This window comes from Diceros bicornis, chromosome 8 (assembly GCF_020826845.1).
Source record: "Diceros bicornis minor isolate mBicDic1 chromosome 8, mDicBic1.mat.cur, whole genome shotgun sequence".
Lineage (NCBI taxonomy): Eukaryota > Metazoa > Chordata > Mammalia > Perissodactyla > Rhinocerotidae > Diceros > Diceros bicornis.
Genome location: NC_080747.1, coordinates 69,183,053 through 69,201,804, shown reverse-complemented (window position 1 = coordinate 69,201,804; position 18,752 = coordinate 69,183,053). Strand labels below are relative to the sequence as shown.

The following is an 18,752-nucleotide window of genomic DNA, read 5'->3' as shown; positions in this document are numbered from 1 at the left end:
AAAAAAATAATATCCATAATCTTTCTTTTCTTGTATATAAAGGTTTGGCCAGTTTCTTTCTTCTACTTTACCAACCTTTGCAGTTTGTGAGAAATTTGTAGTTATGGAAATAAACCATGAAGAGAAGCTTGACACGGGTGAGTCAATTCTGGAGCTTGAAAACTAATTACATTCCCTGTTTTCTTCTGGCACAAGTTAAACCTGAATTATATGTGATAGTATTATATTACTTTTCTCCTTACATTACTTTTTTTGATCTTTCACAGATCTATTTGTCTTATCAAGCCTGTACAATATGCAGAAGTACAAAATTACCTACAGAATTTAATAGTGTGAATTTTACTTTAAAAATAAAATCTTTCCTATTTTTAGAGGATTCATAGCAATGTTCCCTTAAGTAGAAAACTCTTCCAGTGTGATTTTTGAACATTATTTGATTTTTTTAATTTGTGTAGATCTCTTCAGAAACACAGATACTTGCTAAGATGAAGTATATCTATTTATTATAATTTTCATTTCCCTGTTAACTATTTAATAGTCGCTTAGGGAAAGAACATTTTACTAGAATTGTTTTATGTAAATATAAAATAAAAATAATATAAGTTATGAGATTCTGCACCCATGACAGACCCTTTTTTTTTTTTTTTTTTTTACACTTTCCTCATTTGGTGTATATTTTTTCCCCTCTGTTTCAACATATTTTTCCTGTTATATATTCTAGGATAGGAGATTTGCTTGGAAAGCATTGAAAGGACCTTTTAAATTGACCTGTAATTAAATTCACAATATCTTATATTTTTTCAGCATTATTTACATTATTATCCTGTTACATTATTCCAAAATCATATCATGTAAGTGATTTCCTTTAAACCCTTACAACACTGTCCACCTGGGGCGGCAAAGAAATACTGTTGTGGTATCAGTGCCTCACAGAGAAGTTCTCCCCCGTGTTGGCTCTGCCATCCAGAGCACAGCCTCTCAGTGCTTGATGAATAGGAAGAGAAGGTGGTGTGATCATGTTTTGCAAAGGAGAAACTAAGAGATTTGAGAGGCTAAGTGACTTTCTGCAAATCACATAGCAATACACAAGACCCTTGACCACTTTCCACTGTTTAAGTGCTTTATATAATCTTATAACAACCCTATGAAATAGATACTTAACAATAATCTCAGTTTTACAAGGGAGGAAACAGGTCCAGAAAGATTTAGTAAAAAAAAGCTTACCTGAGATCATAGTACTACATTTGGATTCGGCTAGTCTAAACCAACACTCTAAGCTTTTAACCACTACATTTTTCTACCATATGCAAGGATTATTTCTAAGTTCTGAATTAATATAAGCCAAGTAAATAGGAACTAGAAAGCAAAAGTACTTTAAAAATCTTTGGAACACATTTATTTCAAGTATAAGAAAGATGTGGGAAAAATATTTCTCTAGTCTCCTCCACATTTCTTGCTGGCCATTGAATTCAATAACCACAACTAGTGTTGGAAAATTTCCTTTGGTAAGAGCACAGTAGTAGGGATGTATAAATTAGCACATTTTTCTGTTGCCGAGTTGATTAGACTAGTATTCTCCTTGTTACTTCATTGCCCTTTGAAATAATAAAGTCAGAAGCACGTCGCTGTTCTTAGTATATGACATTGTTTATTTGCTATGGACTGAAGACTATATTAAGTATAATATGATGTTCCAAAAAATTAAAACCATAGTTTTTTCTTTCAAGTAGTTTACACAGTATTCAGGATATACCTACAAAAAAGAAAACGGTTTGAATAATGCTGAACACTGATATAATAATCAATGCAAAATAAAATAAATAGCATAAAAGGGTAGTGCAATGTGGAATAAAGTATCAGTTTGTGTGGGAAGAAGTTAACCTGGAAATTCAATTCAGAGTTCATTGTTTTAAACTATGTTTGGAAATTAGAAGAAGCATAACTGACAGTGAGAAAACTAGACATAAAAACTAAGGAGAATTTTTAATTTCTGTGTGGATTTTCATTTTATTAAAAGGAGATAATTGGAAGGAAATAATTCCAATGTCAATTTAGGTTGTATGACATGCTTTCACTAAGACAATTTGTAAATTACCAGTCCTTTGCCTCTTAGAAGGGGAAGGAATCTTGAGTTTCCCTTGGTAAGCTTGAAGCATCCTTCCCAATGATTAAGCCTCTGAATTACCCTTTTAAAAGACAATGTTTAAAGGTAGAAATAGTCCCTTACCCGAACAAGTAAAAGCATATAACTATGGTAAAGTATAGCCTGAGCTTCAATTCTAGAATGAAAGAAAGTGTGTGGGTTGTGACTTATTAACCCATAACTCATCAGTGGCAGAGCAGACCTAGCACACAGGGCCCTCGATGCCCATCCTGTGTGCTTCCACTGCTGTCTACTGAGAACCATACGCTGTTTTGTGCCCTTTCTTTTCCAGTTTCTCTTGTTCATTTGTGTGCCTTTGCACACAAGGGTGTGCCTCTTCTCTGCTGTGTAATTCTAACTTTCCTTTATGTATTATATTGGTTGAATAGTTTATGTTGCCTATTTTCAATTTTTAAATTTGGTAAATTTAACTATGGCCTTCAAAAAGAAACTGGACATTAAGGATCTGGATTGTTATTTTTATTCATGTGATCTTCATTTGATTACCTTCTCCTTCTTGGGAGGGGAGGGGAATATTAATGTAGAAAAGGGTTCATAGCCTTTATTATCACTTGTTTAGATAATGTCAAATGTAAATGAACCATTTTCAGGATTCTAAAGAGATGGACCCCTTTTCTTGTCTACTTTAGTGGAAAGTACTCCTAGAGACAATGTTTTCTATTTTTCAGTGAGATTTCCTAGAACAGTGTTGGATATTTTATCCTGGTTTATCTGCCAGGGCAATTTAATGTATTTATTTTCATTATAGGAAGTGAAGAAGAGTTTGGAGGTCTTGTATCTGCTAATCTTATACTTTTGAGGAACAGACTCCTAGATATCTTGCTAAAACTAGTTTACACATCTAAAGAAAAGACAAGCATTAATTTGCCGTAAGTAAAATCTTTTTAGAATTGATGGTACCCATTGCTATTACTAGGTAATTTATAGTAGACAAAAGAAAGAATTGCCACTGACTTTTAATAGATTTTTTTCAAACTTAAAATTTATCGTATCACCAGAACAAAACCTAGTCTTATTTTTCTTTTTAACTTGAAATCTTAATCCGTGAAATTAATGTTTTGTTTTTTTAATCCATCTATCTTTAAATAGAGCTTGTGAAGAACTGGTCAGGACCTTGGGTTTTGACTGGATTATGATGTTTATGGAAGAACACTTGCATTCCACCACAGTTACAGCAGCCATGAGGATTCTTGTTGTCCTGCTGAGTAATCAGTCTATTCTCATCAAGTTTAAAGAAGGACTCAGTGGTGGAGGGTGGCTGGAACAGACAGATTCTGTGTTAACTAACAAGATCGGAACTGTATTAGGTATGCGATTTTTACAACCAGCTGCTTTAAAATAAGCTCTTCTGTTTTGTTTTTAAATCTTATGTAAGCTTATACTCCTCAGTTTATCTGACAACCATTAAGAGTTGTGAATTTTAATTAATAATAGAATAAAAAGCTTAGAAAGTTTCAAATTTGGCTTTTTAATTGCAAGTCAAACTGAAGTCAGAGACAGGAGGATATTAAGATGTGAAAACTCAAGGGAATTCCTTATGATCTTTTTGTTGTGTAGTTCCCTTTCTGATCTGTAATTAAATAATTGACAAATTATCAGAACTGAATTAATAATGACAATCAATATTTAGAGTGTTTATTCTGTGCTGGTTACTAAACACTTTGATTTTCACAATAACCCTATGAGGTATAAATACTATCATACCCGTTTTTTAGATGAGAAAGTCAAAGCATATCACTAGAGTCACTTGTCAGATAGGAAATGTCAAAATTTGAATCCAGGTCGCTCAGATCCAAAGCCCATGCTTTTCATGGTTATGTTATGTTGCCCCTCAAGGATTTAAGCTCAGAGTTTCAGCCGAAGCTCCTTATTCTCTGCTCAATAGTTCTGAGCTATTTTCAACATGGAACTGAGAAGTAATATTAGAAAATTATAGTTTTCTGTTTTAGATTCATTTGAAGTGGTATATTTCTTTTCATATTCATGACCTTATTTTGGAAAATATATATTTAAGATAAAGTTTTTATTTAAAATTATACTCATTCAATTCCTAAAGTATTTTAAAAATATTTGTCTTTATAATATTACATTTTAAAATTTTATATTATTGTATTCTGCAACAAGCACCAAGAATATCTGTTTACCCTTGTCAGATGGGAAAATTAGGGATCAGAATTCAACATGTAATTTATTTGTAAAAAAAAAAAAAAAATAGTGAAAGTATCAATACCTAGGTGTTGCCTGCACTACTTTCTCAAATATTAAAGCAAATAATAGGAAGACAGAGCTCACAACATAGGATTATTTTATTGTTATTTCACATGTCGAAAATGTCTGAAGAAACTTTGTGTGTGATGAAGAAAGAAATTCACTGTGAAATGATTTCTCAAGAAAATTGTCTGCTTTAAAGTATGCATTTTAAATTATCATCATCATAGATACTTTTACGATCTGAAAAATAGATCACTATTGTGCATTGACTCTGGAGGAGGGATATAGCTTACAGATATTGTTATTAGGAACAGTTTGGTAGCAAGAAATTTAACTTATTAACCTTAATAATAGCCGCTAGGAGAATAAACAACGAAAGGCCCAATTGAATGTGCATTCTGTTGAATGTGAGAGTTGTAAATGTTAATTGACCACACTGCTTCTCATTGGAGGCGAAATACCACAGTAGTAATAACACCTAAGATTCATACAGTACATTGTAGTTTGCAAAATTCTTTTACATATATCATCTCATTTGGCCTTCATGATTCCGGAGACAGGTGTATATTTTATGGTATATAAGTTGTATTTTATAGGAAATGAACCTAATAAATATCATTTAAGGATTAATGTCTCTAATTAGGAAGGTGAGACTGTTACATGCATAAGGTTCCTGAGTCAGATAGTAATAGTGTTTAAGGATCTGTCTTCTGGCTGTTAGTCCTGTCCTTTTCTCAGTCACATCGCTTCAGTAGTGTCAGAAAAAAGTGCTTTTACCATATCTGATGCCTGACTTCATGCCTTTGAATTTATTTGTCCTTCATTGATACCTACTTACACATTGCATATGCTGCTCTGGTTCTAAAAGGGAAATCTAGGTATTTAGGTTTAATTTAAATTTTATTCAATTTAATCTAATTTTCCCTGAATATCTGTCTGATACATACATATGTAGGCATGTATACTGATATGTGTACATCTCATTTGATTCTATTTCTCTTTGATCTGCTGAGCAACCTAATGTTTTTGAATGTTTTGTTCACATTTATTAGTTTCTGTCAAATTTTTCTTTATAAAAATACCTTCCATGTAGTTGTAACTTCAATCTAAATTGATGCTTAATTGTTAATAATATATTAAGTATTCCTTAAGATTAATTATAAGGAAAAATAAAGTGTGAGAATTTAGAAAGGGAAATGACTGCTAGTGTTGGTTTTCATTTAGGACCTGACTGTGGTTTACTCAAAATTTGTTTTCCTATTTAATGTATAAAATATCACTTTTATGTCTTTTGATTTCTTAAAGCTCAAGACTTTTTTTTTTTATGAGGGAGATCAGCCCTGAGCTAACATCCGATGCCAATCAATCTTCTTCATTTTGCCGAGGAAGATTGGCCCTGGGCTAACATCCGTGCCCATCTTCCTCTACTTTATATGGGACGCCGCCACAGCATGGCTTGACAAGCGGTGCGTCGGTGCGCGCCCGGGATCCAAACCGGCAAACCCTTGGGTCGCCAAAGCAGAGAGTGCGCATTTAACCGCTATGCCACTGGGCCAGCCCCTCAAGACTTTTTTATACTCATAATTTCATTTAGAATTCACTGTAAACAAAAATCGCCCAGTGTCCTGATGCGGCCAGTCTTTCAAAACTGTGGCACTGTCATTAAGACCAAGGGAGACAGCATAACTTTACAGGCTCTAAAATAGAGACATCAGGCTCCACGCCCAAGTGCCACCACTCATTAACTTTATGACTTTGAACAAATCGCATATTTTCTATGTTATGGAAAGGGTAATAGCAATTTCTAACTCACATGTTCATTGTGTTTGAGCAATGAGATGATATATGAAAAAGGTTGGTAAATTCCCGTACAATTTTTTGTCAATTAGAAGAGCATACTTCAGAAGATTAATTCACATCACACTGAGCAATTGGTTAGGATGAAATATTTAAAAAGCCGCCTAGACATGAATTTCTCTTTTATTTTAATTAGTAGCGTGTATGTGCTTACTTCATCCTAGAAAAAAGAAGTTGGAAAAAAATGTGAACATTCATTTGAAGTAAAAATTGCTTCAGAGTAAAAATCAATGCTTCGTCTCTTGGTTGCTATTCATAAAAGTTTTCCATTGAAACTCTGGCCAACATTCGTTCTGTGCTGAGCACTCTAGTAGGTTTGGAGTGGCAAAAGAACTAAATGTTTGAATTGTACCCTGAAACGGAATTGATAGAAAGGCTGATGCTATAAGCCACATCAGTAAGCAATGACCATCTCCTGGTAGAGCTTATGTTTCTAGAACGGACTCTGGATGTTCAGATAACCACAATCATAGCAGGCTGGGATTTGCTGTCCCACTACCGAGCAGCTCTCTGACAGAATTACAGATTATGATGTGAGGAAAGATTATTTTGCTTATTCATCTTGTCGCTCAATTCACAGATAATTTAAGGTTAACTAGTTTATCATCATTTTCAGGACAAATGAAATATATTAACTATATTATACCAGTTATATTTTTAAGTTACATTTTCATAGCATCCTCAATTTGGGCTATTTTTTGAGTTTTACTTTCTTCTTATGGAAATGTTAGAGCTCTTTTGAAGTCATTCTTTTTTTTTTCCCCCCAAAGATTTTATTTATTTATTTATTTTCCCCCCAAAGCCCCAGTAGATAGTTGTATGTCATAGCTGCACATCCTTCTAGTTGCTGTATGTGGGACGCGGCCTCAGCATGGCCAGAGAAGTGGTGCGTCGGTGCGCGCCCGGGATCCGAACCCGGGTCACCAGCAGCGGAGTGCGCGCACTTAACCGCTAAGCCACGGGGCCAGCCCCGAAGTCATTCTTTTAATGAGTAGAATTTATATTACCTCTCGTATCTGATTGCCTCAGCTATGTTTCAGGACCTGTATCCTAACAGACAGGCTTGCTAAAGTCAAAGAGATAGTAAAGTAAAACTTCTGACTAAAAGATTAATTGCTTATATTCATGTGAATGTTCTAGATAGAAATGTCACATATATTGAATCACTCATTTCTTTGTTAATGCAGATGGTAATTGATTATTCATTTTGTATTTATTGTTATATTTCCTCTTCTCTTAGGATTCAATGTGGGCAGGAGTGCTGGTGGGAGATCGACGGTCAGGGAGATTAACCGGGATGCTTGTCATTTTCCTGGTTTTCCAGTTCTTCAGTCCTTCCTTCCTAAACACACTAATGTCCCTGCCCTCTATTTCCTCCTCATGGCATTGTTTCTGCAGCAGCCAGTTAATGAGCTGCCTGAGAACCTGCAGGTCAGTGTGCCTGTCATCAGCAGCCGATGTAAGCAGGGTTGCCAGGTAGGAATTATCTAGTAAGGTGTAAGTGTGATTATTTGTGCCAAAAAAATCACCATAGGGTAGTGGGTAAATCACAGTAAAACCAACTGATTCCATCCCTTGCTCACATTTAGGATTTGATGTGGGACAGGAAAATCTGAAAATACCATAGAAAATTTCCCCAAAAGAAGTCTTTTGTCCCTATTTGGTCTTTTTTTGTTTTTTTGGTCGTTACTCTGTATGATTATATATGCATAAAGACTTTGGATGATATTTTAAAGGTGATCTGAAGAATTCTTTTATGTGATTTTTATCTAGAAATATAATTTAATTTCTGTAGAATTAAAAATAAAGAGAGTGGTATATGTACCATAAAGTAATTAGGTGGATATGACAGGATTCCTAGTGCAAGTTGATTAGAAAAATGTTTTTAATTTCTTAGTGATAGATAATGTCCACATTAGGAAAACAGTGTGACTTTACTTGATTTCTCATTGAAAGTCTGTGGATATTTATGTAGAGCTTATGTTTGTGGCAATGCAAAGACTTAGAAATTTAGTTTTAAACTCAACTGTACTTGCATCATAGTGCCAAATGCTGTTCAAATCAATTCTAGTAATTGACAAAACCTTTTAAATGCAAACACTGAGTCTCTACCCTTACGTCAAATCAAGATGCAGATTCATGCTTAGCAGAGTTTGGTTGGTTATGTAATTTTTCAAAATAAGCATGACACCATAGTTATAAAGTGTTATATAAACCTGCTATGAATAAATCTCCTCAAACTGATTTTTATTTTGTCAATCTTATCTGTATGTAATCTAAAAGTGAATTGGAACATTGCTGAGAGTGGGGAAAAAAGTGAGTTCAACATGATTTTCTAAAAGATCCTGCTTGAAATCATCAGTTCTGTAATTTCATCTCATGGCTAATTAGCATGTATTTTATTTTTGTTTGTTTTCTTTAGAGAAAAAAATAGAAAACAATGTTTTTAACATAGGTACCTAAGACAGGTCATACATAGTATTCATTTTTTCTTTATAAATGTAAAAATGAGTTTTAAAATATAGGAAGGAGGAGTGCTAGGTCTCTATCTCTTCATCATTACTCACTTTGGAAAAAAAACTAATTAGTTTCAAAGAAATTTTAGAATATTAGAACTTATGAGGGTCTCTACTGAAAAAAATTGACAGTGGCTAATCTTTATTCATTTTCACCTCTGCAGTTTGATTTAGATTCCATTTGGACATTCATCTTTGGAGTTCCTGCCTCCAGTGGAACTGTAGTCTCTTCTATTCATAATGTGTGCACGGAAGCTGCTTTTTTATTGCTGGGAATGCTCCGCAGCATGCTGAATTCAGTAAGTTTTCTGAGATGCTGACACCTGTTGATAGTTCCTCCTGCCTGTGATATTTTGTTACATTAGAGGAATCCTTTGGTAACATAAGTATTTATTTACTGTGTGGTCTCTGGAACCTCAGCCTCTCTGATTTGTTATCTCTAAAGTAACGTAAGAACAGTTGTTAAGACCGTGGACTCTGGAGCCCTGCCGGGTTCACATCCCATCTCTGGTTCTTAAGACACACTAACTCCATGTGCCTCAGTTTCCTCATGTGTAAAATGCTGGTGGTAATAGAATTTATCTTTTTGGGGTTGTTGTGAGGATTTAGTGAGTTAGTATATACACAAAGCACTTACAAGAGTGCCTGGTATATAGTAAGTGCTTCATCAGGGTTAACTGATATTATTAGTGTTATAAAATATATATTACCATGTGTACATGTGTATAATGAATATAGTAGTACATGTCATTGCAGTAATATATTATTTGAACTTTTCAAATCACTTTCATTTAGAGGTTAAAAATGTTTTCAGTGCAAGTTTTGTTTTGTATTTTTTATTCTAATTATTTCTAACTTAGATATGAAGAATTGAAAGAGTAAATGACAAAATGTATGTTCCTATCTACCTCCCAGGAATACTGTGAATAATGACTTAATTTGTTTATACAATTTAGGATCATATTGTAAGAGGAATTATTAACTAGATTCTTTGGGTTACAGGTACCTGACAAATCTAATTTTAGTCTAAACTGTTCTTATGCCATCTAAGAAAAGAACATTACTCTTAAGGGTATTAATTTAGAATGCTTTGGGGTTGTTGTTTTGGTTCTTATTCATAAACAAATATAAAAGTCTAAGTTAGGGGTCCAGCCTGCTGGCACAAGCAGTTAAGTACACGCTCCACTGCGGCTGGCCTGGGGTTTGCAGGCCTGCGTCCCGGGCGCGCACTGATGCACCGCTTGTCAAGCCATGCTGTGGCGGTGTCCCATATAAAGTGGAGGAAGATGGGCATGGATGTTAGCCCAGGGCCAGTCTTCCTTAGCAAAAAGAGGAGGATTGGCATTGGATGTTAGCTCAGGACTGGTCTTCCTCACCAAAAAAAAAATCTAAGTTAAAAAAAAAAAAAACACTCTCTGGACAAGTATCAGAAGATGAGCATTGTTCAAATATATTCTTTTTTTGTTACTTTTTTATCATCATCATTATTGTTGTTATATTGCTTAAGGAAAAACACACTCCTGTGTGTCTCCTCTGTTCAGTATTCTACTACAATACTACTGCACCTCTGCCACTTCAGGTCACCAAATATGTGGGAGATTTTGCCACACTAGCTGGGTATTCCACAATTCAATTCAGTTCTGACGCTCTCTACTTGGAGATAGCATCAAATCCCACTGATTCAGGGCTCAGTCCCACAAGACTGCCCCACCCCCAATTCAGACACCAGTCACAAGTCCAGGTTGATACCTGTGCTTCTGACTGACTGGCTGTATATCGGAGATTCCCATGACCCAGGAAAACATTTTACTTACTAGATTACCAATTTATTATAAAAGGACATAACTCAGGAACAGCCAGATGGAAGAGATGCATAGGGCAAGGTATGTGGGAAGGGGCCTAGAGCTTCCATGCCCTCTCCATCCTGCCGTTCTCCCAGCACCTCCACATGTTCACCATCCTGGAAGCTATCAGAACCCTGTGCTTTTGGGTTTTTATGGAGGCTCGATTACATAGACATAGTCGATTAAATCATTAGTCACTGGTGATTGAGCTCAATCTCCAGCCCGTCTCCCCTCCATGGAGGCTGTGGGGGAGAGGGTTAGGGTAAGTCACATAGTTCGTTCCTCTGGCAAGCCTTCATCCTTAGAGGCTTTTCAAAATTCACCTTATTAACAAAAACTCTGGTGTGGTTGAAAGGGGCTTATTATCATTAACAAAAGACACCTTTATGGTGCTTATCACTTAGGACATTCCAAAGGTGTTAGGAGCTCTGTGCCAGGAATGGGATGAAGACTAAATATATATTTCTTATTATAAATCACAGTATCACAATTGCATAATGGTTAAGAGCATTGTTCTCGTCATTTTGCATATGACAATGTAAAGTTCAGAAAGATGAAGTAACTTCCCCATCTTTTATCTTACTCCTAACTCTCTGGCATGATGGAGGATGGGGCAACTTTGATGGTAATACAGCCACTATTGGCACCAGCTATACTCATGTTGCTAATGATGAATAATCAAAACCACTGACTCCAGTTACTAAGCTGTGAGTATTCCAATGAATAGACAAACGTCCTGTCAGTTTCTAGGGTATGGTTTTTGTTTTAGCTTATTTTTAGTTTTGTTTGCCTGTGTGTTTGCTCATGTGTGTGGTTTATAAAAGAGTTCTGGACCATCAATATATCCAGTTTTAGAAAAGTAGTGAGTAATGGATTTTTAAAATAATTTTAGCAGTATCAGTTTCTCTAACATACTATTTCTTTTCTTGCCCCCGTGACAGCCTTGGCAATCAGAAGAAGAGGGATCTTGGCTCCGAGAGTATCCTGTGACGCTGATGCAGTTTTTTAGATACTTGTATCACAACGTTCCCGACCTGGCGTCCATGTGGATGAGCCCTGATTTCCTGTGCGCATTAGCAGCCACGGTCTTCCCCTTCAACATTCGCCCTTACTCAGAGATGGTAGGAAAGGGGGAGGAAAATGTCAAAACTGGAATTAGTCTGCTCCAATGGTTAGCAATTTTTTTTGCCAATCTTTTAAGCTTCTGACCAAGTCAGTCTCCTAACTTTCTACTTCACTTCTTACATCATTATCTGGTGTCTCTCTCCCCACACTCTCCTTCTGTTTTCCCCGAAGATAACAGTGCGCTCGACTTCCTGTTTTCATTTACCATATTCTCGTAAGTCCCTTGTTAGTAACTTCCGTCTCCAAGCAGTTGTTGATCCATTTCTTATTTTATGTGGTGCTAGCTATGCAGTTGTGAAATGTTCTTTCTAGCTTACAGAACTCTAGTCAGACCAAATTTATTTCTACTTTATTTATCTCAGGAATTGGGCATTTCCTGAATTTAGTCTTCACAAATTTATTATAGGATTGGTTGTGTTTATGAAAAATGAAATATATGTTTGTCCTTTCTGTTCTACTTTTCTTATTTTGTTCAACTGTTATTTTTCATATTTTGTGCTAATTTAATAGAAAGTTATTAGACTATAATCATATATAATGATTTTTTAACAAGCCCAAAGACAGTTATTCCTCCCCAGTACTTGAGAATTTCATGATATTTCCTCTTATTTCCACCACTTACTCTAGGGCCTAGAATAAACCACCTTCTTCATACTAATTTTTCTCCATGTATAAAAGTGAAATATTCATTCTAAAATTATGGGAATTTTCAGGAGAAACAGGTATAACACATGACCTTAATACCCCTTTTTGTTTATAATTTAAAAATCCTGAGTTTTGGTAAAAACTGACCTTCAATAATATCTGAGTGTCTTTTCCTTGTCAACATCTTGTAATCTGTGTTCTAGTCCTTCTTTCTTTTTCTTTTGGCTCAAAGTTGGCACTATTTTTATTGTTGTTTTGTTTTGTTTGTTTATCTGGCACCATTATGCCAGATCTTTATCTGAAATTGTGTGACATTTGACTTCTCAGTAGGTAGATTTCAAATATACTCATTCTCATTTTATTATTTCATTTATTTTAAGTGCAGTTACCCACAATAGAGATAAAATTCAACATAAAACAGATATCTTGTTAATGGCCAGTCAGTAGTTTAATAGTAGAAAGAGCACATGTTGAGTAACCATGACATGGTGCCCAATTACTACCTTGAAAGCAGGGGTCAAGTAAAGCAGAGTGAAATACTGTGTTGAATAGTTTAGTAGGAGGTAAATGTTGAAGGAAAATACTATTGCTGCTACAATTTGTTTTTTAAGGAACATGGAAATAAAAATATCAGAATCAAATGTGACCACAGAATCAAATCTTTCCACTTGATTTTGCTAGGTGACTGATCTCGATGATGAAGTCGGATCTCCAGCAGAAGAGTTTAAAGCCTTTGCAGCAGACACGGGGATGAACAGAAGCCAGTCAGAGTACTGTAACGTGGGCACCAAGACCTATCTGACCAATCACCCTGCCAAGAAGTTCGTGTTTGACTTCATGCGGGTCTTGATCATAGACAACCTCTGTCTTACCCCTGCCAGCAAGCAGACTCCACTGATTGATCTTTTGTTGGAGGTAAAGATGAAGAAATGCCTTTACAGCTTTTTTGCATTGTTTTTATAATTAGAACATTAATAACCAAGCAAGTTTTATGCCACATACCTTTCAGATTTCTAATTCTTGTGGGTTGTGTAGGTGGAACACATCGTGGGCTAGGGGAATGTTTTATCCCAGGTATGCTGTAGGCACTATCAGTTTGTTTCCCTTCTTTCCATTCCCACAAGCATGTCCTTAATTCAGTCCTTTATCACCCTTTCACTAGACCAGGAATTGGCAAACTTCTTCGGTAAAGGGCCAAATAGTAAATATTTTTAAGCTTTCCAGGCTGTACAATCTGTGTCACAACTGCTCGACTCTGCCATTGTAGCTAGAAAGCAGCCACAGACAATACATAAACAAATGAGCAGGGCTGTGTTCCAATGAAACTTTATCTACAAAAACACGTATAGGCTGAATTTGGCCCACAGGTCTTAGTGTGCGACTCCTTCCCTAAACATTTACAGCGGTGTTGTCTCCTCAGCTTGTAACTCCCCACTTCAGTCCATCTTACATGTTGTTGCCAGGTGTTATTGCTGTTAGTATCCTGTGCATCTTAAAACATGGTGTGTTTCACATAGTAGGTGCTCAGTGTGCACTTATTGAATTTTCCTTAAGGCAGCAAGCTTCTAGGTTGCTTGCTTAGTCAGCTCAGGCTGCTATAACAAAATACCGTAGACTGGGTGGCTTAAACAATTCTGGAGGCCAACTTGGTCGGGTTCTGGTGAGGGCCGTCTTCCTCACTTGCAGACGGCTGCCTTCTTGCTGTGTCCTTGCGTGGCAGAGAGCGAGCTCCAGTGTCTCTTCCACATCTTGTAGGACACTGATCCCATCCTGAGGGCTCCTCATTATCTCATCTAAACCTGAGTACCTAATTACCTTATGAAGGCTCCACCTCAATGCCATTACATTAAGGGTTAGGGCTTCACCATCTGGATTTGTCGGGGACACAAACATTTAGTCCATTGTACTTGCCCATTCTCCTCGTAAGTGGTATGATTCAGCTGATGCATCATAAAATGAGCCTTAAGTGGTCACATTGCTGGCTCTAGAAATTGGCCATCCCTGAAACCAAATATTCACCTAGAAAAATCTCAAGAGAAAATAAAAGAGCGCAGGAAGGGAATTTAATATGTGATTATTACCTATATATTCATATTCTTTTGGCCAGTAAATATAAATAGGGGCAAGCAGTATGTAGGTGCCAGCGGCTCTGAAAATAACATGTTTTATGAAAGATTCAATCAGTGCAGAAGACTAATTGCATTTCTCTCTGAGGAACTTCCTACATGCTCTCAGCAGTTTGACAGCTGAACCTACACTTCCTCTGCTCCCTCTAGTGGCTAATACAGTTAACTTTTTCTTTGAAACCTTAAAACCACAGTAGATGTTTTCTCTTATTCATGTGAAAACATCTGTTAGGTCAATTAAAAGAAATCACTAATGTAATTTAGGTACCAGCAATACTAAGCATTTTAACCAGGACCACAGTGTTTAATATTGGCAGAAAAGAAATTGATTTCATCCATAGTCCATGTGGTAGAATTTAAAAGCATGCCTGGTAGAGCCTACCCTCTTTGGAAACTTTAATAATGAGAGATGGCCAGTATCTTAGTGCATCGGGTAAGGATTTGAAGTATTCTATGCAAAATGAAATGGTAATCAGAAAATAACAGAATAAAGTTCAGAAGAGGTGTGTGCAACAAAGCATAACTGAGCCAAAAAGTAGAATACACATATGTGGAAGATAGTGAGTGAGTGTATGTATATAGTAATAGCATTTTCAGTCTTGTAAGCACCCTAGTAACTGATTAACCGTGGATAAATGCTGTGATTATCCTTTGGGTTTTCTATATTTTTTAGTAAGGGGGTTTGATAGAACACACATTACCCTCAAGGTTCTCATTGTCCTGGGCACGAATTTGCCCTACAGTGGAATTGTGTCTGATTGTACAAGGGAGTCAGGGGTGGTAGGACTGTATTTCAGGGAGAAGCAGGGAGTGTCAAGATGGAAACTCCCAGATAGATTATAAACTCCGTAAAGTAAGGGCCCAGCTTTCACGGGTCCTTTTATCTCTCACAAAGTTAGCACAATGTCTTGGTGTGTTCTTTAAGTATTTCTGAATCATTTAACTATAACTGCATCCCTGGCAGTTCCCAAACAGGAAAATATGATACCACCAGTAAGGGAGATACAAATTTGCTTTTAAAAATTAAACTAATACTTTGAGGAATTTGAAATCTAATACACACATACAGAATACACATACAAAAAATATTTAGTGAAAACACTGTTGCACTCCATGTCTTCCTACAGTGTAAAATAATAAATTACAAGCATATGATTTTGAATGTTATGATTGTGAAGTCTTTATCTCTGAAGAAATTCAAGAAGAGAATTATTCTATGTATTTACCATTTACCTACATGAAGAAAGGGGCTTGAACCAACTGATTTTCAGTCTGTTAAACTCAAACCAAGCCCTCTTCAGTCTTATACGATTGCTGGAATTTCATCATAAGAATATCTACTTACTTAATTATATCTACAAAAGAACCTGTGAAATTATCTTTAGTAGCAGTCTATAAAAAGAAAGGATTCCCTTTCATGTAGAGTGGCTTGAGTGACACTGAGGCCAGATATCAGGGAGGCAGTGTGGTGTAATAGAAAGAGCGTGGGTCTGGGAGGGAGAGACACCTGGTTTGAGTTCTGGCCCTGTTGTTTATTATATAAGCATTTTTTTCTCACTGAGTTGAATTCATTCTCTGGGGCGGGATATTATATACTGTCTCCCCTGCAGGATTGTTGTGTGAGTTAAATATATGTAAATCACCCAGCAAAAACTATTGTGGGAAATTAAATGTGTGCTGGTTACACCTGTGTGACTTTGGCCGAGCTCAGTTCTCTTCACCCCTTACAGTTTGCCCATCTTTGAAATGATATAAAAATAGAACCTGTCTCTGAGGATTATTTTGAGTATTAAATAAGATATTACATTTATGATTCATAACACAGTGTCTGGCACGTAAGACTTAGAAAATTAAGTGACTCTGTTGGCTTATGCAAGAGTCCAGTGACTCTTCTCCCAGTCCCCGTTCATCAGTGTCCTCGGCTGTCACCACCAGACTTCTTATGGAGGGCCACATGAATTTGCTGCACATGAAACCACCGTGGCAGTGGAAGGAAAGTACACGAGAACAGATCAAAAAGTATTTGTCTAAAAGAAGGGAAATATATAATGATAAAAGGGACACTCCATCAAGAAGACATATCACTTATAAATATATATGCACTCAACATAAGAGCACCAATGTACATAAAACAACTATTAACAAACCTAAAAGGAGAAATCAACAACAACACAATAATAGTAGGGGATCTTAACACCCCACTTACAGCAATGGATAGATCATCCAGACAAAAAGTTAATAAAGAAATATTAGACTTAAATGAAAAACTGGACGAGATGGACCTAGTAGACATATACAGAGCACTCCACCCAAAAACAGCTGACTACACATTCTTCTCAAGCGCACATGGAACATTCTCTAGGATAGACCATATGTTGGGAAACAAAGCAAGCCTCAATAAATTTAAGAAGATTGAAATCATAACAAGCATCTTTTCAGACCATAAGGCTATGAAACTGGAAATGAACCAGGAAAAAAAAACTGGGAAAGTGACAAAAATGTGGAGATTAAACAACATGCTACTGAACAACCAATGGATCATTGATGAAATTAAAGGAGAAATCAAAAACTATCTGGAAACAAACGAAAATGATAACATGCCATATCAAACCATATGGGATGCAGCAAAAGCGGTCCTGAGAGGGAAACTCATAGCAATACAAGCCCACCTTAACAAACAAGAAAAAGCCCTAATAGGCAACCTTAAATTACACCTAACAGAACTAGAAAAAGAAGAACAAACAAAGCCCAAAGCCAGCAGAAGGAGAGAAATAATAAAAATCAGAGCAGAAATAAATGATATTGAGACCAAAAAAACAGTAGAAAGGATTAATGAAACAAAGAGTTGGTTCTTCGAGAAGATAAACAAAATAGACAAACCCTTAGCCAGGCTTACTAAGAAAAAAAGAGAAAAGGCTCAAGTAAATAAAATTAGAAATGAAAGAGGAGAAATTACAACGGATACCATGGAAATACAGAGGATTATAAGAGAATACTATGAGAAATTATATGCCAACAAATTGGACAATCTAGAAGAAATGGATAAATTCTTAGACTTATACAACCTCCCAAAATTGAACCAAGAAGAAATGGAGAATCTGAATAGACCAATCACAAGTAAAGAGATTGAAATAGTAATCAAAAACCTCCCAAAAAATAAAGTCCAGGACCAGATGGCTTCTCCAGTGAATTTTACCAAACATTCAAAGAAGATTTAATACCCATCCTCCTCAAACTATTCCAAAAAATAGAGGAAGATGGAACACTTCCTGAATCATTCTATGAGGCCAACATCACCCTGATACCAAAACCAGACAAAGACAATACAAAGAAAGAAAATTACAGGCCAATATCGCTGATGAACATTGATGCAAAAATCCTCAACAAAATATTGGCAAACCGAATACAACAATATATTAAAAAGATCATACACCATGATCAAGTGGGATTTATACCAGAGACGCAGGGATGGTTCAACATCCGCAAATCAATCAACGTGATACATCACATCAACAAAACAAAGAATAAAAACCACATGATCGTCTCAATAGATGCAGAGAAGGCATTTGACAAGATACAACATCCATTTATGATAAAAACTCTCAATAAAATGGGAATAGAAGGAAAGTACCTCAACATAATAAAGGCCATATATGACAAACCCACAGCTAACATCATACTCAACGGGGAAAGACTGAAAGCCATTCCTCTGAGAACAGGAACGAGGCAGGGCTGCCCACTCTCACCACTCCTGTTCAACATAGTACTGGAGGTTTTGGCCAGAGCAATTAGGCAAGAAAAAGGAATAAAAGGAATCCAAATAGGTAACGAAGAAGTGAAACTCTCACTATTTGCAGATGACATGATTGTATATATAGAAAACCCTAAAGAATCTGTTGGAAAACTGTTAGAAACAATCAACAACTACAGCAAAGTTGCAGGGTACAAAATCAATCTACAAAAATCAGTTGCATTTCTATATGCTAATAATGAACTAACAGAAAGAGAGCTCAAAAAGATAATACCATTTACAATTGCATCAAAAAGAATAAAATACCTAGGAATAAATCTTACCAAGGAGGTGAAGGACCTATACAATGAGAACTACAAGACATTATTGAGGGAAATCCATGATGACATAAAGAAATGGAAAGATATCCCATGCACGTGGATTGGAAGAATAAACATAGTTAAAATGTCTATATTACCTAAAGCAATCTACAGATTCAATGCAATCCCAATCAGAATCCCAATGACATTCTTC

General features: G+C 36.0%; 1 protein-coding gene across 11 annotated transcripts in view; it reads left to right on the top strand.

The window, feature by feature from the left end:
• WDFY3 (WD repeat and FYVE domain containing 3) overlaps positions 1-18,752 on the top strand; it is a 258,056-nt gene that overhangs the window by 172,507 nt on the left and 66,797 nt on the right. For 10 of the 11 annotated variants that reach the window (XM_058547432.1, XM_058547433.1, XM_058547436.1 and 7 more), the window contains 7 exons: positions 43-137; positions 2,913-3,033; positions 3,254-3,471; positions 7,473-7,708; positions 8,913-9,047; positions 11,534-11,713; positions 13,044-13,277. In XM_058547432.1, the coding sequence (XP_058403415.1) occupies positions 43-137; positions 2,913-3,033; positions 3,254-3,471; positions 7,473-7,708; positions 8,913-9,047; positions 11,534-11,713; positions 13,044-13,277 (1,219 nt within the window). The remainder of the gene's footprint in view (positions 1-42; positions 138-2,912; positions 3,034-3,253; positions 3,472-7,472; positions 7,709-8,912; positions 9,048-11,533; positions 11,714-13,043; positions 13,278-18,752) is intronic. The other variant, XM_058547434.1, reaches the window with a different exon arrangement.